We start from the raw sequence: 23776 nt of genomic DNA, 5'->3' as shown, positions 1-23776 counted from the left end.
CGACGAGCTAGGAGCCCACACTATTCTTTGAAAATCTTGATCCCCACGCGAAACGCGAATTTGCCGAAACATCTTAACCACGTCCGCCGTGAATACAAAACGATACCGGCGCCAATTTAACAGAATTAACGACAAATCGCGCTGCAGAGCCGGCCCTGCCAAAAGAAAATCGTTCAAACATTGGCCTTCGCGAGTTTTCCGCGACGCATCGAATACTACACGAATCTTCCAGTTCGACGGCGTCGATTGCACGACTGCATGATGAGGCAAATACCAAGCACGCGGATTATCGAGTTCAGACGCAGGAACACGCTCCATATGCCCCAATTTTTCATAAACCGCCATAAATTCGCGATAAGCCGAAGCTATCCTAGGATCGCGAGCAAACCGACGATACATATGCATAAGTGAACCCAAGGCCATACGTCTGGTTTCCGGACCAACCGCTGGCGGCTCTGATTTTAAAGGAAGACGTACAATGAACCGACCGTCAGAATTACGAACATGTGAATCTCTAAATAATTTTTCGCACGCTTCATCTAGAGGTCTAAGCGACGCGGTGACCGTTGGCAATTCTTCAAGGGTCCAAAAACGCTGCAACGACTCGTCTATGTCTTCCTCCCTTGCACAATGCAATGCGTGTAACGGAGCTGTCCCACGGTCGACCGCCCGCCGTGAACCGACCGTAAGCACAGGTCCGGAGACAATCCAACCGAGGACTGTCTCCTGCGCAACTAGGGACGAAGGAGGAAAACTCCGCAGGCCCGAACGCAATAGCTGCCCGTAAACATCCGTGCCTAGAATAACATCGACGGACCCTGTAATATGAAATTGCGGATCGGCTAAAGATATTTCCCGCAAACATACCGAGATCTAACTCCATGGGGCATCGAGCTGGAAGCTGCGACGTGAGCTTTGACAAAATAAGAGCATTCGTTTCCACTTGAAACAACGGATCAATTAACGATATTATTTTAAAACTCGTAGCCTGATGGGCGGTGCCAGCCGACTTCGCCCCGAGGCCCATCAATGGAACATCGACGCGACGCTTCTGCAAACCCAACAAATTAGCGACCGATTCGGAGACAAAAGAACTTTGGGAACCTTGGTCTAACAAGGCCCGCACACGAGTCTGCACCCCATGCGGTCCCACCAACATTAGTTGAGCCGTCGCTAACAGTACCATATATTTACGCGACACAACACGAGCGGTGTGTATATTAACGCCCGATGACGTCGAAGCCTTGTCTTCGCGAGACCTTTGTGCCTCAACCGAACCCTTCTCTTTCGAATGAAACCCACTAACCTGCACAGAATGAAGCAACGTATGGTGTTTTTCCCTACACTGCAGGCAACGAAACGACGACAAGCACTCAGAAACTCTATGTCGACCGAGACAGTTAAAACAAAGCTGGAGTCGACGGACTTCTCTACGGCGTTCAACGGGACTCTTGGCCAGAAATTTGAAACATTTGGAAAGCAAATGCACTCCATGACACATGGGACACTTCGATCTGCCATCCACCCCATGCTGGGAAGAAGCAGTATGAAGTACCCTTCGAGAGCCAGGTACCGGTCTGGGTAAAGCAGAAGGCTTTTTCTCAGTTTTACTAGCATTCAAAGCAATCATACTAAGGGCCTGAACACGCTTTTCCAAAAACTCAGATAGATCCACGAATTTCGGAAATCGATCTAGCGGACTTACGTTCCTTAAATCCGAGACGTTATCCAAAACCATGCGACGATCCAGCACACTCAAATCCGTCTCCCACGCCTTTTGGGAATCGGAATCCAAACGCGCCGCTAAAATATAAACTAACCACACATCCCAATGATCTACCGGCATCTGTAAATTCGATAAAGCGCGAACTATGCGCTGAGCCTCATCAGCAAAGGAACGCAGCTCTGTCGCAGATTCTTTTTTTAAAAATGGCATATCCATAAGGGCCCGTAAATGCTTGTAAACAATTAATCGTGGATTGTGGAAACGCGCCTTTAAAGCTTGCCACGTCGTCGCATAATTCGCATTCATGGTTGTTACGTCCTTAACTAAATCCGCCGCGGCACCCTTCAAACAGGTTTTCAAGTACTGTAGCTTGGTCGCATCAGCTAAACCAGGGGCATTGTGTACGAGCGTGGTGAATAAATCACAAAAGTTTTCCCAATCCTCATATTGACCGGAAAACGTTGGTAAATCTAATTTTGGTAATTTAGCCGCGCGATGCTCGAGCGTTAGGGAGGAGCTGGCGATCGGTGGCCCGGTCGGTAAAGTAGGCGGTTCCGCAGCCTCAAGCTCTGCTTGAACCGTTAAAAGAAAGTCAAGCGTATCCTCGTACGCAGTTTGCAACCGTTCAATCATATTATCCGTTAGATAAGCGTCACCTTCAGCATCCTCACGCATGGAAATCTCGGCATGCGCGCCCCGCGCTTCCCTCCAGATTTCCTGGAGAGACTCAATTCGAGAAATAATAATATTGCGATTAAATGTATTGCGATCCTTATCCCTTAATCGCGAACTCGTTAACTCGATTTCGGCTAATCGCGCATATTGCACCGTAGTGAGCCTTTTCAAAAGTGTAGGTGCCATGATAATTCCAACCAAAAGAATTTAAAACTCGAAAGTATTTACTCAATTGAAACGTAAACCGAAACTGTAAACCTAATGAGAATGAGTTACGACAAACTAAATTCAATAAACAAATTTAAAAAGAAATAAAAGAACTATGGCAATATAAAATTCGTATCGCTAATTTATAATTAAAACAGCAAAGCACCCTGGTATTACAATTTCAAATAAAGGTATCCAGCTTCTTAACCGAACGGACGTTAAAGTTGGAGGAAACACGACGCCGTAGACCCACTTGAGCTCGTGGCGACGCGACCAAAAGTCTGTGCTTATATTACACTATCGCTGTGCTCGCCCCTCTAAACGATAATGCACGAACAAAGAAATGCTCATGCAACGCTACAACGCTGATTCTTAATACATAAAACAAAATCAATCTCTAGTTTTACACACTATATTCAAATCCAGAAAACAAACAAATTAAGTAACTTCGGTTCTACCCAATCACCTCATTCCTCACCCGGAGCACCAAAAAATGTTCCGAATAACAGGAAAATCGAGAGGGTAGGATATGAGGTGGAATTGGTGTCACCGGTTATAAATAAACTGTACACAAGAATTAAAGGGAGAAACAAAAGAACAAAAAAATGAGTTTATTAAAGTGAAAGCAAATGACTCTACTCTACGGGTACCGGCTGTAAAAAACCCCAGTCGAAAGTGGGGAAAAAGCCTGGTCCCAACAAAGAAAATTATATTAAATCAAAACCTGAAATTGAAGAAAAACAACTAATATTGACAGGTGGAAACTACGAAAACTAGAGATATAAAAAGAAAACGCAGTTGAATGATCATTCAAGACTTAAAAATAACGCACGCAGTGAGATCTCTCTTACCCTAAATCTTAATTGAAAAACGCCTCGCCGCAGTCGCCGCAGATCGCCGTGGTCTTCGCAAATACTTCCTGATCGCAGGAAGGGGTCCCGCAATCGGGGACCGAGTGACCGTAACACGCGTCACTCTCTGCACGGCTAGCCAGGTGAGCAGATCCAGCCGATCGCCGCACTGTGCCGTACCGATCACTGCACACAGTTGGCCGTCTGAGCTCTCTCACAAGATCGCCGGGCCGTGCAGAACACAATCGACCGCACGTAGTGCTTCAAAACACAAGCCACACGCACGATCGCAACTCGCCACACGTTTAAAGTTAGATTAAAAATCAAAACAGTGGCACAAATCGAAAATCAGTAAAATCAAAACGTTTGACCTGCACAGAGTACCGAACACAGTCTCAATGACTGGCCCAACCCCGGGCCATACCGCCACCACCGACCCGCCGCCCGCGCCTGCGCAGGGTTGCGTGACATCGTTCAACCGCAGACCCTCGCGCAGCGCCAAATTTAAATCTAACTGCTCGAGCTAAACCTACAAAACCCGTGAAACGCGAACAGTAACTTCGGTTCGAACAGTTGTATTGAAGTGAGCAATATAGCAGGTAAAAGAGCAAATGGTCCTCTTTCGAAAACAGTTTGAGGAATTTTAAAATTTCTTAAAATTTTGAAGTTATGTAGCTTTGAAGAAATATTAACAGTAATTGTAATTTTTTTAATCGAATTTCTCTGTCTCTGTCGGCTGAGTTTCTTTAGCTTTAATTCCCTCTCTTCAAACACCTTGTGTGATGTTTTTTGACCGAGTTATTCAAGTTTAAAGTAAACAAATCATTCTCAACTTTCATGACCTGTAGTTCGCGAACAGTTCCACTTACAGGAATAAAAAGAAATGCAAATTAAAGGTCAAACAGTCAGCTTCGACACTGTATTATCAGATATCATAAGGAGACCCTTCCACCCGTTTTATTTTTGCATTAACTGACATCATACAAATCTGCGAAAATAAAAGTTGCAAACAAAGCGCGGTAAAACCTTCAAAAGGTGGTATCCAAGTAGCTCCACTTGATACCTTAAAGCAGAAACCGTACCCTTCCAACTTTCGTCGGAATGTTTCGATTATCACGATTTGATGCAGTGATATTGCATTTCAGACCTCAAATGCAGTACCGCACGAGTATTCGTTTCGGCTTTAAAATTGAGAAAGGAAAGTCTACCAAAAGTTTCTTAACGTTAATTTTCAAATGTAAATTACAGAAATATGGCTAAGAATAAAATAAAACTGTACAATGAAGAAATAGGGCGATTGATTTTCACAGTGAACGAGGAAGGTGTCACGCTAAAGACATGACGATACCCATTTTTTTCATTCTCTCTCCCTCTATCGGATAGAGTCTATCCTCTGTCTTTACCGATATAAACAAAAGCTATCGCTAGAGTCATAATGGGACAACGTCGCGCCGCTTTGCATTCTCAAACCACGGCTGAAAGATAAATTTCAACTTAGCCTATATTTAAAATGCAATATCACTGCACCAAATCGCTATAATCGAAAAATTCCGACGGAAGTTGGAAGGGTACGGTTTCTGCTTTAAGGTACATATCAAGTGGAGCCACTTGGATACCACCTTTTGAAGGTTTTACCGCGCTTTGTTTGCAACTTTTATTTTCGCAGATTTGTATGATGTCAGTTAATGCAAAAATAAATAGGGTGGAAGGATCTCCTTATGATATCTGATAATACAGTGTCGAAGCTGACTGTTTGACCTTTAATTTGCATTTCTTTTTATTCCTCTAAATGGAACTGTTCGCGAACTATAGGTCATGAAAGTTAAGAATGATTTGTTTACTTTAAACTTGAATAACTCGGTCAAAAAAAATCACACAAGGTGTTTGAAGAGAGGGAATTAAAGCTAAAGAAACAGACTTTCTTGTCCAATTGTTACAGCTAAGGAAAAAAATTCTGCTGAGCCGACAGAGAGAGAAATTTGATTAAAAAGATTACAATTACTGTTAATATTTCTTCGAAGCTACAGGACTTCAAAATTTTAAGAAATTTTAAAATTCCCCAAACTGTTTTCGAAAGAGGACCATTTGCTCTTTTACCTGCTATATTGCTCACTTCAATACAACTGTTCGTACCGAAGCTACGTCCATTCGTAGTTCGCATAATTTCTACGTAAAAAGTGGGTGTTCCTCTAATTTTGCGAGGGAGTGTATTTTGTTGCATACTGTGATCTTTTTCTTTTTTCTTTACACCTTTTTTTATGTACGTACAGAAATTCTTAAATCTTCAATAAACATTACTATTAATTTTGAAGCCTCTATTCGTAAATGTTTTTTAATTTTTGAAATAATGTCATTTTGAAACGATTTCAAACCTGATCCACGTATCTCGTATCTGAAAATTTCAAACTGACCCGATCCCAACGATATAAACTCAATTTGTTGATATTTCTTGATATTTTTGAGTTCTCGCACATCTCCACAAATAAAAAGCTTGAAATTTGGAACTTGAAAATTAGCTGTTCGTATTGTTTAATAACTAGAGTGTATACAATTAAGTTTTTTAAGAATTAATTTCCTCTCAGAAATTAATTATATAAATAAAAATAATCATTTTTAACACTTTTACGTTTCGCTTATAAACTTTAAATTCAAATCAAAACAGCCTATAGTAACTATTTTGCTATCAAAAATAACAAGAATGGTAAGCGCAATTTCCCTACCAACGTAAAAGCAATGAAAGACTTTAAACACTTTTGAAATTTTAGCTAAAATTTTCTAACTTTTAGAATTATGTAATATCTAAATAGGCAACTCAGATTAACTGCTTATAATAAATTACACTAACAAATTCGAAAATACATGTAAAGTAAAATAAAAGAAACAAGTTTAACTTACACACTACTTTATTTAAATGAACCTTACACACTAATGAAATATAAAGGTAGAAAAGATTAAACGTTTAGAATATAAAAAGAGAACTGCGTATATACTGCGCATCTTGCGCGGACTATCATATGTAGTGAATGCAGCAGCAAACTGCTGCGAACGAGGCGCACACCGGCGTCCCCATCATGGCGGGAAACGCAAATCTCTTCAATACATATAATGACACGATAGCTTTACAAAAATAAAAATAATATTAATTATGTCTTTAGTACCGCAGATTGAAAATTTAGTACCACGGGTTGAAAAACCTATAAACGTATCTTATTCCCCTGAAACATTAAAATCAATTTATATGTTATATGTAAATATGCAAGTCCGATAATGTTTTTAAAATATTATATTTGTGCTCATCAGATTAATCACTATGGGTCGAATGGATGCGCACTAGTACTGTGAGTGTGAAGAATAAAGATAAACTTTTTGCACTCGGAGTGGTAATCGTACTAACGTTGTATAGACTTTCCTTTTTATCCTTCTATCTTTCTTGTTTTCTTTTTTTTCTTTGTTTTACGGAATTCTTGTTTTAAATTTGGTGTACAATCACCAGGATGGTGAAACTAAACATTAAAAAACTCTCAAGTAGAAAGGCTTAATATTGTCGTTATTTAACGTCTGCGCCTGTCATGTATCGATCGATAAAAGTATACAGCGAATATACTGCAATAATTTTTTCGTGACATACACTTAATCGTCATCCAACGTGCATCTTGGTCAATACAGAGTATCGACAAGTGCGGTAAGTGCAATAATCCAGAGGCTGTACCCATTTTCCCGGTAACCGTAATTAAACGCACGTGTCACAGGTAACGGTAACGCTTCGCGATATGTCGTCATCGGGCACCGAATCTGGTGGAAACGTCACATCCGCTTCAAGATAATTGTGAGCGATCGCTCTTTATGAGCATCGTTAACCACCGAGAAGCGCCTGTTGGTTCGAAGCGAGCTTGTCATTGCAGACATTAGTTGATGATGCTTTATCGCTTTCGTCTTGCTTTACAGCACGGCTTTAACAATCGAAACGAAGATGTTATGCAGCAAATCGGTCGTAAATTTCATCTTGAAAACGTGATCAGTCTTGGACGATATTTCAAACGGTTAATGTACTGATAAGTGTTCAGTAAAGGTGTTAACATGTCTACCAGTAGAATGCAATTTGACCGCAGCACTTTTGTGCGTGCCAGGTACATTAGGTGTAATTATGCAATTCGCAAGTTATACGGACAAAAGAAGAAAATTAATTCGGTGACTGAAGCCGTTAGGTTTTCGAGGAATTTCGATAAAGTGGTGGCTGTTGGTGATATAATTTGTAATAAGTGCCGTCTTTTTATTAAAAAGTACCGATTCCTACTGTTATACACTCAAATATTTCCCTTTACTCATTCTTGCCTCATCCAAATCTTTATTTTTTACTAGTCACTCCACTGTTATTCACTTTTGACGATACAGTCATAGCCCAAAGTTCACTTTTCGAAACCCTTAAGTAGCCTGATTTTCCCGTGCCCGCGCCAGTCTTAATTTTATAACAACTGACTGTTCGTAATAAAGTTACTGTTCTCTACGAAACGTCGATCCTTAATTGAATATAATAAAGTGATACCCCAATTTTCTGAACTCAATATCGAGGTATTGAAGAAAATCGGAAGGTGGTTGAAGGATTACAATCTAATTGGTAAAAAGAACAAACGTCACTATGAATTATTTTATTTCTATTGTAACATAAAGATGCAAGTTGGCAATACTAAAAATAAAAACAACGGAATATCGGTGCACTTCCGTTACACTCCAGGAAAACATTGCGTTGTTTTTCTTACCATATATAAATGGCTAATGTGAAATCAAGAACCCTCGGTCAGTACCGATGCGTGAAAATATTAAATAAACAACAATAATTGTCATGAGAGGCCCCTACTAGATTTAAACGAGTTTTCGCTGTAGAAGTAGAAATCACGACATCGTAGCATTTTTAACCACTAGGTTTACTACAGGTGCAACAGAGATCTAAATATGAAGGTGGCAATTGCTACCAGCAAGGTTGAAAGAGTTTTAATTTTGCAATTGTAGTACCTGAAGCTTTTTGCTTAAACTAAGAATTTCATATTACTCAGCACCCCACAAAATTCCTTTATACAAATTTTCGCGTTAAAATTCAATCACCAATCGTTCTCATTAACAAAACGGTTTTGAACTGTAACAGTTAGCAATTTTACTAGAATAATAAGAATATTTGGTACTATATAATTGATAATAATAACATCGATTTGATAATTAATCTGTCTACCTTAATTTAGAATAATATTTAAAAAAATAGAATCTAATATTTCACCATATTTTAATCCTTGGTTGCTTTTTATACGATTCTATTGTTATAAAAATGCATGATTTTGTTTTAGCTAATAATGGTTCATAATATAGTTTTTCTAAGAACGTTTATAATTCTTTATACAATAATAACTCTCTGATTTCAAAATACAGTTTCATCCATTATTGATCAGTTTATAAGATTTAACTAATTGCATTGTTGTTTCTAACAGGAGTAAAGAACTTGAAAATATTTTTTTAACTAACACGTACATGTACCTAAACTTTTGTAAATATAAAATTGCAAACATTGTTTTTTAATAAGAAAACAGTAAAAATTATACATCAACTGTTACTACTCATATTCGAAAGTTAAAATTTGCAAACATTACCATGATGTGAACTTTTCTTATTGTTAGTCATAAAAGTTAAGAGTTACAGAGAGTCAATGTATAATAAAAAGAAAAAATGTATGATAAATTTTATTAAATTACATAGCACTAGCATTCGCCGGTATAGAAAGATTCTAATTTATAACACTGTAAAATTAAGTCTGGAGGATACATTGTATAATTACGCACAATCCCACTTTCAACAGTGCCGTCCTTATCCTCTTTGTTTCACCTCTGTCCTCCCTTGGTACCGCCATTCCTTTTGTTCTTTTATTTTATGCTTTATCACCGAGCAAGTACAATATAGATTGCGTGTTACGCGAGGGCGCCAAGTACAAAAGGTATTGGTAAAACGAAGAAAGGAGAATAGTGTAGGCGGAAGATAAATATAGTACGGATCAAGAAGAATAATTGCTTGCATAAAAAACAAGGAAAAGAAAGAATGATTGTTTTCATGGAGTGTTAACACATCCCGCGTATATTTTTTTGTCAAACCATATATGTACACTGCGTTGCATAACTATAGCACCAGCGATATTTCTAAAACGTTTCAAATTTGAAAGAAAAATTCGAAGAAAGTTGTTGTATGACATGAAAAGGGATTGTAAATATTTAACTTCAGAGGAAGCGTACTGAAGTTATTTTCGTAAATATCGAGATACAGTCGCAAAACATGCAATCGGTACAAAACTAAAGCACCAACTTCGTTTTAATTACACTTCAAGCGCATTTGTCATAAAATTCTGACTAACACAGATTTTTCTGATTAATTTGCATAACGCCACGTGGCACGTATCTTATTGAGACAGAATAAGGTGCAATTTTAGCATACAACGAACAAGAAATGGGAATTCGAGAAAATGCACGTCAGCTTAGGCGGTCTCATAAAGTTGTGTCGAATTTTTTAGTTGATCCGTTGAGATATGGAAAATATAAGAAAGGAGGGCTTAAAAAGAAAGTGTCCTCACGTATTGAGAGGCAAATTATTATAACTGGAAGCAATAATCTGAAAAGTTGTCGAAAAATTGCACAGGAGTGTAGACTTAACGTGTCACGTTGGACGATTCAGCGTGTCTTTAAACGCAATTCTAACATTGTGAGACAAAAATTAATTTCTGCACCTGTACTTTCTAAGCGCCATAAAATAGGGAGAATGAAATGGATACACACTGTAGAGTGAATGGGATTTAAGTTTTAAATGGTTGGTGGTGTCATGGAATGAGCGAGGGAGAAATTCGGAAATGGTTACGCATAGTTGAACGGTGTGGGGAGATTGAGAGAGAAAGAGCTGAAGATATCAATAATAAACGTTTATTGATTAGTTCATAGTGGCGACTGAAGTTTCCTGCGTCTGTCCCAACAAAAGGTAGGCTAAATTATTTTAGTATTGTTACGTATTGTTTTAGTAGTGTTAGCAGCACAATTTCAAGGGTACGGATTGACTGATTTGGGGTGGCACGAAGGGGAAAATTGACTAATAGATTTGTAAACTACTTTTTTCAAATATTAATTTGTTTCAAATGATAAGTAAGTCTCTAACTTACGTAGTACATTTGAAAAATCTCAGTAGGGTAAGGTTGCTCAAGTCGTACCTGTGCCTAAGCCGTACCTTTTGAATTTAATATAACTGCGCATGTTACGGCATCTGTATATGTATACAAGAAAAGTAATCAACAAAAAGTAGGGGAGACCGGGGACGAAAGTAACACGTTATGGAAGTAACAACCCCCCTCCCTCAGTCCACATGTAATGTCCTCGGGAAGATTTATCACTATAGTGGGAGGCACAGTCATACCCCCTCTCTTTATAGTCAGTCGACGCCGGGTTACCACCTGAAATGCTTTTATTAACCTAACCTTTGTGATTTGATAGCCACCAAGTAAGTTTTTCTCCTTTCAAGTTTTTTGTAATAAACTATAGGCAATGCCGAGATTCTGAGGCAAACAGGTGTCTATGTATTTTTAAATAGTGCATTTAGGTAACCAGACTTTTGATTTAGATACCGTCGATATACTTTCCAAATTATTAATTTTCAAACTTAAAAAACGTGGTTGGGGACAAAAGTAACAGGTTGTCTGGAGGACGAAAGTAACACGTTTTAGTGCATGAAATGTAAGGGTTGGTCTCATAAAGACTGTACTGAAGGCGAGCAGACTTATCTGTGCCATAATTGTATTTCATAAGTTGTTTGTAGACTTTATAACCGTGTTTTATGTAAGCTGTTAAAAGTTAAAACGTGTCTTTGGGATAAGTTTTGATAACAAATTAACAAAGTTCCTATAATATTATATGTATAATTTATTCAGAAGCTATATTGATTGTTGCAATAAAGATAAGACTTTGTATAACACGTGTTGCATTGGTATCTAATTCCTTATGTCCCTATTCCTAACGTTATTTTCGACCCCATAGTGTCATGTCTACGGACAACGTTCATGGCTGCCTAATATATTGCTACATGGAACTTGAACCAGTGTACATTTATAGAGGAATATATGGGCTACATGTAGGTATAATTTTTTTCAAATTCACTCTTAACACTCACTGGTAATAAAGCCGAACATGAAAAATGTTATTTTTGTCCCCGGTCTCTCCTACGTACATTAAAAATTTTTAAAAAGAAAACCAATAAAACTAACCTTGATTAGTTTTGTAATATTTCTGCAGAAGACCCGGAGGAAAATATGATTCGATGCTTGAAATGTAAAGCTTGGGTGCATGATCTATGCGCTGGAGTTAACAAAAGAATAAAGAAATATGTGTGTGATGTTTGTACTAACTGAATATGTAACATATGTAAACAGATTAATAAAGAAATAGACTTTAATTATTATTGTTGCTTATAGGTGGTACCGCTGTAAGATTTTAAATTTAGTTTATTTTATGTAAAATCATACAGAGTTTTGAATTTTATTATAATAAATAATATCAATGTTCACACAAGTTTTGAATAACACATATAATTCTTATTTATTTGATTTATACGAGTTTTTTCGTAAGGGATACGACTTGAGCAACCTTACCCTAAGTAGAAATTTAGGTGAACTATACTACTTCCCAAACATTAATATAACGAAGTTGTACATACACACGTATGTTATCCGGTTTCATCGCAACTTTCCAAGTACTTTAGCATGGTTGGTTCATTTGGAAGCAACGACAATAATGAAGGTAACACGCACATAAAGTCAAGCAGAATTGTGTCGACACATAGAATAGTCAGATTGTTAGCAGCAAACAGCTTCATCCATGGAAAGCAGGGTTTTCTACAGGTACAGTGGCATTATTTAAGACACAGTGACACGCAACACGACATCCTCGACCACGGACAGGATGAGGGTCGACAGGGATGGGTAACCTTTGGGAGCATTTATATGGCGTCTTGCCGTTTCTCCCACAAAATGCTCAGTCTAAGCTTGTAGGTTACAAGAGTTGTGGTGAACAATGAATCTCGGAATATAAAGTAGTTCCGCGTTTCCAAAGCTGAAACTCATTCTGTTTCTCTCTTCCAACTGTTACTGCTCCTCCAATCATGCGATGTTAATCTCGACCTCTTTCCTCCTTTCGGTTCTAGTTTTACAAACTACTGGAACAACTCGTGTGTCAATAACAGCCACGTTTTACCTTCGAATAATAGTATTAGGTTGCAGAACGTTATCGAATAGCTTATTATTCAACTAACAATGAAAATAATTTCTTCATTGATTTATTTAAAAATATACAGCTAAAAGTTTTTTTTTTTATTCGTCTCCAAATAAAAGTTGAAAATATTATACAGATTTATGCAAAAAATAATATCAATTAAAAAATTAAGTTTAGACCTACAATTAAAGAATTGAATGAAAAACAAAGGGTAATTTAATATTTACTTATATATTTTCAGAAAATTTCAATGGGCAAGAGACTTATACAGTAAACAATCAATATTATTAGTTTTTTATTTATCACTCTGCATAATAAAATAAATATTTGAAAGCAAGCTGTCATTTTTTCTATCAAAGAATTGCATGTATCAAATGTTATTTCAAACTATTACAATTAGAAATTTTCTACCAACAGAGAAACGAGAGGATTTTGAAAAAGGGAGAGGAGGGGAATATTGAAAAATTACCAAGAAGAATTTTCCATTTCATACAACAGAAAAATGCCTCAAATTATTCCAATAAGTAATTAAAACATTAATACTTTTGTACAATATGCCATTACTTCTCTTCATAATGCTAATATGTTGGATATACAGCCTTGCTAAAAGTTTGATAAAATCTAATTTCTCCTTGGGTTTCAAATGATCCCAGAAGTGAATAGCGACGAAAGTCCCTCCGAGGATTAATGGAATTGGATGTCTATTAAAGAAAAATGTTTCACTTTGAAAAGTATAAACATGAACCAGCAATCTTTTAAAAATTTTATGAAGAAACATTATATCTGTTATAAAATGTTATTCGTATGAAAAAGTAATATTTGAAAGCTTTTATGATATCCAGCAAATTTTTGATAGAAGCGTCGCGTTTAATTATGACGGAGATGCTTTTACTACGCTTACTAAGAATAAACATTAAATTAATTACACGCCAATGGATGCAGGCAAATCACGGTTCATGGAAATGCAAAGCATCGCATCATATTATTTTTAATATAACTATGCAACATTATGTAGGAAGCTGTAGAAGTAATTCTCGTGGGATGAAATCACAGCGTTAGAATGCGAAAATCGTGTAAAATCAATGCCAGGGCGCATAAAAGCGGTTATACGTGCAAGTGGAAATGTGACTAAATATTAGGTAATGCGAATTTTATATAAATTGCTGTTTATTTCTTCGCAAATTTATATAGTCGAATATTTTCTTTCCAGTGCTTTCCGTTGGCCAAATAATTTTTTCCAAGCAATATTTTGTTTCTTCACTAGTTTTTAGTAGATAATAAACGGATGTCTTAGTTATTTTATGTGTACGTAATGTTATATCAGATCCGCTTAATGTTACCACGAGTTTTATACACATATCGCATTGTTTTACGTATGAAAAATGTTGGTGTTTCTCGCTAACTTTGTACCATTACGCTTGATCAAAAACTTATTGCCAAGGGGTAATATTTCATAGAATTGGATGTAATTTTTGTGTGTTTTGTAACTTGACGATATTCCCTAATTATTATTTGTAATCTTATTGAATAAACGGTTTGGAAATGTGAGTTTAATAAAGATTTTATTAACTAAATTTAAACTCGGATGGATCATAAGTAATCGTTTTCCTATTTTAGTACTTTTTATCATTTCACCGTTTTAGGTAATTGCGAATTGTTCTTGTATGGTAATTGCGGCCGATCGGAATTACCTCATATTCTTGGATGAATTGTTCAAATTCTTGTTTATTGTTTCAGATTCCACGTAAATATATTCGGAAGACAATAACTAAATATAGTGACGAGAACCTTGATCTAGCAATAGAAGATGTGAGAGCTAAAAAAACTTACATTGGTACAAGCTTCCTATACAATATTCAGTTCCAAATCCGATTTCTGATCAAATAAAGAGGGAAAAATACAAGAAAGAAAAAAAAAGAGTGGATCTCTTGTTTTTAACCCTAGCAAGAAGACGAATTAGTGCAATACTTAATGATTTAATTACTTAATGATTTAACCAAAGCAAATAAACTGACACATAACTGTAATCGCGACTCGTAATTATCACAAGTTGTTAGGTTTTGTCCCAAGAGCTGTTCGCAATTACCCCAGAGGAATCGGGGTAAATTCGAATGGAGAGAACTCTGTTTTTTATTCAAATTTTCACTTTATTATTGTTATTTTAAAAAAAAGTGATTGAACTCAAAGATTATAACCAAAGTTTGAAATACAATAAAAGTTGATTTGATAACTATGGAATTTCATTGGTGTTTACTCAATATCCCTTAGGTATTCGCAATTACCCCATATTCCCCTACTAAAGAAAAGATCAATTTAGTTTATTGGTTAAAATATAGTTCAGCTTACAATTAATAATAATTATTATTTCATAACACTGGCACGAGAAGTAAAAATGTAACAAAAGATTATAAGTTAGCCAACTAAAAATTAACAACTACTTTACAAAGCTGGCATGAAACATACTGGTTTATAAGTGTGCAAGGCAATTAATAACTCAAAAAGTAGAATAAATTGTAAGTAATAATAAAATGTATGACGCCAGTAAAGACTTGCGGAGTCTTTTGGGGATTAAAGTGCTTTGAGATTGAGATGAAGAGTATGTCAGAGTGACATCAAGAGCGGTTGGTAATAGAATCTCAAATGCATCGAGATGAAAGGATGAGAGTAAGTGCACACAAGATCAAACTTGATTAAATAGAAGGATAAGAAATTAGATCTAAGATAAAATTGTTACATAAAAATTAACGATGTATGTAAAAAACGAAGAAGTATATTAGAAAGTATTGTGGCAGAGATGAATATAGCTAATGTTCGGCCGTCGACGTTTACTTTCGTCGAGACCGAAGGTATTTTATGACTTCAAGTGGTTCGGTGCGTAGACCACCGTGAACAGCCGATGCCTCGAAATACGAGTCGAGGCAGGGCCTTTGTTTAGTTTTCACTAGGATCGGTCCTACCGTAAGCACAGCCATGTCGTAAATTATTTAAAGGTTTGTCATCGCCATTCACGATAAGTCAGAGAGCAAGCGAGAACGAAAATTAGCTCTTCGTTGACCGCCCCTTTCGTGCGGAGTTTTTCGGGCGATCGATGCGTATTATTTAGTCGGAAAAGAAGCTTGCTACAGTTCGGATCGTGATCGACGACATGGTTCGTCCACGAGTGCAAGTTCGGAAATATTCACAATTACGCATATTATGGTCGTGACGACGACCCGTAGAGTTGGTTATAAGCAAGTACCGCTCTGATTATACACTCAACCCTGATATCATGTAAGCTGTCGAGCGTCGACCTGCCGGGTTGGTTACTACATGTAACCGCCCGGACCCGTATTCGCTTACATGGTCAGGTATTACACTACGTTCGTACATACCTGTAAACTGTCGTAACGACGACCTGCCGGGTTGGTTACTACATGTAACCACCCGGACCCGCATTCGCTTACAGGGTCGAATATTACACTTATACTCTTGGCCTACATGGTCAAACATTACACACATATGCCTGGCCTACATGGTCAGATGTTATAACAACACGATAACGTTTACCGTACGCATTTTCACCGGTCGTTAACATAAGCAAAACGTAATAATAAGAAAACAAGGGGTTTTTTATGCGGGCTTTTTCCCCATAAGCATGTATCGAGCCAATAAACGATTATTAATATTTCGGCTCAAGATCGTCTAAAATCATTTATTAAAATACCCTCCTCCTCACACATATTATATCTTATTCTTTGAAACACGGGATCTCTCCATGTTTGAGAGATTTCGACGATACAGCTAACATTGTATTAGTTGACTGTAAAAATAAAAATGTGCGTTCACATTATTGTCAAGAGCTTAATAAAATCGAAAGTAAGAAAGAACCTTATACAGGGTGACCCAGATAAAGTATTACAAAGTATTATCTTGGAAACCGTAGCAGCTTTTGAACTAATACTTTCTTTTGAGTTAGACGGTGCCAAGTATTTAATTGTGTAGTGTATGACAAATTTGTCTAAAGTGGCTATCATAAGATAAGAATAAACTGACGTCATCTTTCTTAAATGGAATGCTATCCTAATCTTTTTTATTTAAATAGCTTTTATCAAACTGAATAACATTTATCCGAACCATTTTTTGATATTCCTCATAGTTAACGATTTATGACTGTTGAATTATTAACTAAATATACATATAGCTTCTTTTAAGTCAAAAATGCCTCAATGTTTAGAGAACCTCTGTCCCTAATAAATGGGAGAAAAACCGGCCGGATGTATCTGGTTATTCTCTAACGTAAGTCAAGAAGTTTTACGGCAAGAGGTAATGCCATAAATGTTCTCAGTGTAAAACGGACCCCGATTTCTCTTTTGGGGTAGTTAGTTCCTAACAGTTCTCCACAGCGTAAAGACATACTTCCCGAGCCGTCGTAATAAAATTCAATAGTAAAGAAATATGAGTATATTTTATTTAATAATACCATATCCAGTAATGACGAAGGAAATATTTAAGGAACGAATACGCGAAAGCGTCTAAGGAGAATGAAACAGATGTATTTTGTCTTAAAATTTATTTTATTAAATATTGAAAATGACGACCATTTACTTCTTAACATGTATTTCTTTTTTTTTTAATATTATGATTCTTATAATCAGACAATATCATTACATGTACTGATTTACAAGTATTTCTCATTCGATTTTTCCTTGGTAGGGTATTTGAAGCATAAAGTAATTGAAATTCTACTTATCACAAAAGAAGATATGGAAACTTAAACACAAAATGCTTGTCAGTTGGTAAATGTAACAGTACTGTCTAATGTATGTACGTCGTAACATTATGAACCGAATAAACACATATTTATAAACAAATGGTTATCATCTTCAATGTTTAATAAAATGAATTTTGAGACAAAATACTTCTGTTTTAATACTATCTGCGTATTTGCTTCTTCAATATTCCTTTTGCCATAAATCGTTAATTATTAGGAATATAAAAAAATGGTTCGAGTAAATGTTACCCAACTTGATAAAAGCTATATAAATAAAAAAAGTTAGTAGAGCATCCTATTTAAAAAAAAACGACATAGGATTATTCTGACTTCATGGTAGCCAGTTTAGAACAATTTTTTGTACACCATACAATTAGCGATTTCGTGCAATTTAACTAAACAAAAAAAAATTAGATTGATAGCTGCTACAGTTTCCGAGATAATAAATTATAATACTTTATCTAAATCCCCCAGTATCTAAAGAAAATAAAACAGAAGAATGTGGGTATAAAACTGGAACGATAGACGTAGACATTTGTAAGCTTAATATCAATTAGTAATCGAATTGCGAAACGAAGATGTGGCTAGATTTCAAAATATGTTTAGATTTACTCCAATTTGATGTTTTATTACAAAAAGTGCACCCACTTATACAAAAAAAGGATGAACTTCCGAAAAATCCCCACATCCGATCATCTTGATCTTTATACATATATGTAATCAAGGTCACCCTCTTGAGTAACATTCAATAGGTTTATTCCTAAGGAACCTTCGTTCCAAACCTAATGTATGAGAAAGGAGACAGATTTGGAAATAAAAGACGTCAGTTGAAAGAAATGTAATGTTTAGACTTTCGGATAGGACAAAATTATAAGACACTAATGTTAGTCGATTACAGACAGTCGTTGTATCTAAATGCGTTCGTATGTTTCCTACTGTAAATTTTCTATTGTACTGGTTTCGTTAGCATAAAACATCAAAACATAGAAAACGTTAGTCAAAACATTAAAACTAAAATTATGCCACGTGGCAAATCTCAGGAGGAGAAAATAGAAATCCTTCAAAGAAGAGTAGGAAGCAAAAAATTAAAATGAATTTTACTAGAAAATGGAAAGAAGTAGATGCGTAATTCGTAATTTTTTAAATAATTCAAAAAATAACGAAGAAAGGAAGAGATCCGGAAGACGAACATCCCTTACACCAAGAGATAAAAGAGCAGTTTTAAGGTGTGCATTAAATTCAGCTCTTAACCTAGGTAAATTTTAGAAGAACGTGGCTTGAGCGTATCTGTAAAGACTAAAAAGAGTTATATATAAAATAATTTTTAACAAAAAAAAAATCCGACTTCGAAATGCACTAAAAAGTATAAAATAATTTCTATTTCATTTATATCTGTATTCCACAGCTATTAATACAATCTACTTAATCGTTAAATAGGATACTAAATATATTTCAACCTTTTCGGAGGCGGCGCAAAATTAAACATATAATTTTTTCTTTGAAAAATAATAAACACGCGCCAATCTTTCGTTTTCGTTCTTCAGGCGTATCGTTGCGATGCCTCTGGTGAGATGAGCGTTTGAATGTGTTTGTAAAAATACTTGAGGCGCTGTTGCCTTCCTAGATCGTGTTGCGCACACGCTAGCTGAAAATTAAACCTTTCAAGTTCGTACCAGACCACGCAAGTGGCTCCACCAGGCCCAACGAAAAAACTGCTGTAATACCGACGTCCCGAATCGGTGACGTCACGTACTGTGTCTACCCCCTTAATATAAACCCCGACTCTACGTCTACGTCAATGCGTTCAAATCATCGCTCGTTATCGCTTCATCTCATTCTGTTTCAATGTTTGTCCTTGGCGACATTCGTGACGCGATAGATTTGTGGATGTGAGGGCCCCGGCGATTAAAAATAATAATACGTGTGACTGGAGGCACGACAGCGAATTTGATTCGATGAAAACTTACGATTTCTGCGTAGTATATGAACGAGTCGCAGCATGCGTAGTGCACTTGCGCATCGAATCTATACATGTTTTGACAAGTTCAATAACCATTACTATAAATACGCGAGGCTTTTTGTCCATACGACATTGTCTCGGAGTTCCTTCAGAGCAAGTGTGAACCTAAAATTTCTGTGCGGTATGTATCTACAGATTACATGCAAAGGATAACTTACGTGGATCTACTTATTAAAAATATTTCAGTTGTAATAACTATTTACCACAGAGGTAAGTACGTACATATTTACTATTATTATTTGTTTATTATTCTTTTTACCGACTGACGTTAGAAGAGGGAGGTGTTGTGAAATTTCAACAAACTTTAAATTTTTTATTTAATTTTCATATTGTGTACAGATAGATCCATGTCGGATTAGAAAAAATGTAGACAATATAATGTGGAATATTTGAAATATGGTTTTATTCAGTCACCCTCAAATAAGACATTACTAATGTGCCTGATTTGTCAGAGAGTTTTCTCAAATGAAGCCATGAAACCTTCACGACTAGAAGAACATTTTACTAAAATACATCCTGACAGAAAAGATAAAAATTTATCTTACTTTCAAATGCTCGAAGAACAACATTCGAGACGTCCAACTTTAACTGGTATGTTTTCGGCGGCATCGAAGCAAGACGATGATGGTTTACGTGCCTCTTACAACATTTCCTTACTTATTGCTAAATCGGGAAAACCACACACTATCGGAGAAGAATTGATACTGCCAGCTGTGAGTGAGGTTCTGCGTACTGTACTGCACAAGCCACCGTTTGATATTATTAAGAAAATCCCATTAAGCAATAATACAGTACAGAGACGAATCGACGAAATGTCCGAGGATGTGGAGAGTTCTCTAACTGGGTTTTTGAAGACTACTGAGTTTTCTTTACAGCTCGATGAATCTACTTTACCAAACAATGAGTCTTTACTTCTTGCGTACGTTCGCTTCATAAAAGATGAAAAAATTTGTCAAGAACTATTACTGTTAGCTTGTAAATTACTTTAATTTTCAATAGGAAGAAACTGTCCGGTTTCATGGAAATCACGGGCTGTTCCTAACATCATAAAGCACCTAATTTGCAGTCAATAGTTCCGCTGCTTAGAAATATTCTGAACTGAACCGTGGCAACAATAAGTTTATGTAGCCATCGACCAGTTTAGTACTTTGCTAGAAATATTTTCATGTTGATTGTCTACCTCTATTGCCTCGGGATTAGTATATTTCATTTTCGGGTGATTATTATTTTAATAAATAAATATAATTCAAATCATATCGTGTTTGGTACCACTTTAATCAGAAAAATCTCACAAATGCGTTAGTAAAAGTTTCATTAAGAAAAAGTTAAAAATAAAAAAGTTTTATCGTTCAATTAGTATTAGTCACACCGATATTACGGTCGGATCATATTCCACGGTTTCCTCGCCGAGCGGCTCCGTTCAGCAAAGGGGGATCCCCCCAAGTGGAGGGGATAGCGATATTGTATATATCCAGACAAACTTTTGTTGCATATATCCAGGTTTTACTGTATTCGCAAGAAAACTAGAAACGGATACTAAAGAAAAATCTATATTTGACGTATTGGAACATTATTTTAAAGAAAAAGGTATTTCGCTGGATAATATCGTGTCTGTTGCTACTGATGATGCTCCGGCAATGGTTGGACGATACCGCGGATTGATTTCATATTTGAAAAAGGCGGTACCAAGTGTAGTCGCCATGCATTGTGTAATTCACAGACAACATTTGGTTGCAAAAAACCTTAGTGATCGCCTTCATTGCTCACTACAGTATGTAATTACAGCAGTTAACAAGATCAGAAGCAATGCTCTCAATGATAGATTGTTTAGAAAACTTTGTGATAAAATCGACGAAGATTTCAATCATTTAGTATTGCATACAGAAGTTCGTTGGCTGTCAAAGGGTACCTGTCCAAACAGATTTTATGACCTCTTTGATTCAGTTACAACGTTTTTTGTGTTACGAGCCGGAGGGGGCGGCTGCGTAGCCGGGGCTTAATTTAGGTAAATGGTAATTGTTAATGGCTTGACCAGTGTTGTTATTAACACTGGGAGCCTAAGGAAGTAGACGTGGAGACGAACCTACGTATGGCTAACGTAGGGAGCTCCAGGAGGTTGGCTATGGTGGACGAACCTACGTATGGCTAACGTAGGGAGCCACAGGAAAGGTGTAGAGTGGAGGACGAACCTACGTATGGCTAACGTAGGGAGCCTCAGGAGAGTGATATGCGGACGAACCTACGTATGGCTAACGTAGGGAGCCGCAGGAAGCGTTAGTATTAGGTCTCGTAACTTGATTGATGTACCTCGAGCGGTAAAGGTACACCTTAGTGGGTTTCTGGACAGTAAATATAATTGTACAATAGTATGTAAATTAAACTAGTATGAGTTTATTCTCTATTCCGGACCTTACAATTGTTGTGTGTAATTGTCGCGGTATTCAATGAATTGAACTCTAGGTTGCACGTTTGAAATGAGTTGAATAAAATAAGTTTAGTTTCGATTCCGCGAAGCAAGAATCTAATCCTTCTCGGTTTTCACGAACACGAGCAAACGGGGGCGGATTACAACGATTATAATAATGCTTAACAGCCGACAACGTACTGTATAGTTACTGTGAGTGCTTGAAAGGGACTTGAATACCCGATCTCGCAGAGTTTCCTCGTTGCAGAGATTATCCGAAAAAGAACGTACTGACGTGTATCGAACTGATTCTAGACTTCAACTAGACCCGAGGTGCCCTTGTCGCCACCCTTTTTATACTCAAAAACTAGAGTAAAAAGGGTGGTGGGGACTGACTCTACGTGACCCGTAGGACCGCGCCCTTGCTTTGCGTTGGTCTCGAATTTTCTAGAAGACGGTTGGTGTCGGGTGCACACATCCGATTCCATATAAGGAAATTTCTTGAGAAGGGTTTGTAACACCATATAAGGAAATTTCCAAGACGGATACGTAACATTTGAAAGCAAAGATGATTTGTTAAGAGAGAATTTATTGAAATTTAAAAATGATATAGCTTATTTAACTGATTTATATAATAAATTTAATGAAATGAATCTACAACTGCAAGGAGATGATTTGAATTTGATCAAAGCAAAAGCAATTATTTCTGCGTTCGTATTAAAACTTGCACTGTACAAACAAAATTTAGGTCGAAGACAATTCTATCAGTTCCCAAATCTTTCTTCTGTGGAAATAATTGATGACGACATTTTGGTATTTTGTCAGCATTTGGAAGCACTTAAACAAGATTTTACAAATAGATTTCAGGATGTCCTCAACATGATCATACCAGATTGGGTCCTAGAACCTATCTCAAACTTACAAACAGCAGAATTATCACTGTAGGAGGAATTGATAGAATTGTCAACAAATGAAGAGCTCAAATTGAAATTAAAAAATGGATATCAAGAATTTTGGCTTCAAAGGCAAATTCCAATATTATATCCGGCTTTATGGGCTGCATCAAAGAAGTTTTTCATTGCATTCCCATCATCATACTTAGCCGAAAGAGGATTCAGCGTAGTCAACAATTTACTAACAAAGAAAAGAAACAGATTGTCAATAGTGAAATGCGACGATTTAAGATTGCTGATGACAAATATGGCACCAAATATCGAAAAATTAGTGTCATTATACCAAGCTCAGCCCTCTCACTAATTAATATTATATAATATTATATTAATTTTTTTAATAATATATATTTGTTTATCAAACTTTGAACAATACATCAACATGTTCATATCTTTTAATAAAGTAATTTTAAAAATCTATCCTTGTTTTTCAATATATAATATAGTATATTTCACCTAAAAGGGGCGCCGTCGAACCATTGTTTGAAAAGGGGGCGGTAGGCCAAGCAAGGTTGGGAACCTATGATCTAAATCAACAATATAACCTTTGGAACTTGTGTATAAAATGTGAAACTATATTATTCCACCGCCCGCTGTGATTCCTGAATAGTAACGTCACAAACAATATCAAAAACTTCCAAATCCATATCTATAATAACAACATCCCAACTCTCATTGAACATAGGCAAATCGTCAGACACCTTGGGATCAATTTCGATCATCTACTGCAACAAAACACGCACGTTAATATACAGCTTCAGAAAGCCAAAAACGTGTTTAGAGCACATAGCCGCCTTTTCTTTAGTAGAACGCTATCTTCAAGGGTCAAGGTAATATGTTACCTCTTACTGGTCCGACCCATCATCACCTACGGGTATGTTGGAACATTAGCGCCTCGCTCATGGAAAAGCTCTG

The 23776-nt window shown here is 36.6% G+C and overlaps 1 protein-coding gene across 1 annotated transcript; it reads left to right on the top strand.

Moving 5' to 3' along the window:
• The first annotated feature begins 12229 nt into the window (after positions 1-12229).
• LOC114881044 (SCAN domain-containing protein 3-like) lies at positions 12230-23168 on the top strand. Its single transcript, XM_046287186.1, is given in 6 exon segments — positions 12230-12367; positions 14475-14546; positions 19867-20468; positions 21015-21216; positions 21280-21467; positions 22475-23168. Coding segments are annotated over 6 exon segments (1896 nt in total).
• The last annotated feature ends 608 nt before the right edge of the window (positions 23169-23776 follow it).

The sequence above is a fragment of the Osmia bicornis genome, chromosome 9 (assembly GCF_907164935.1).
Source record: "Osmia bicornis bicornis chromosome 9, iOsmBic2.1, whole genome shotgun sequence".
NCBI lineage: Eukaryota > Metazoa > Arthropoda > Insecta > Hymenoptera > Megachilidae > Osmia > Osmia bicornis.
This window is presented reverse-complemented; position numbering and strand designations above follow the sequence as displayed.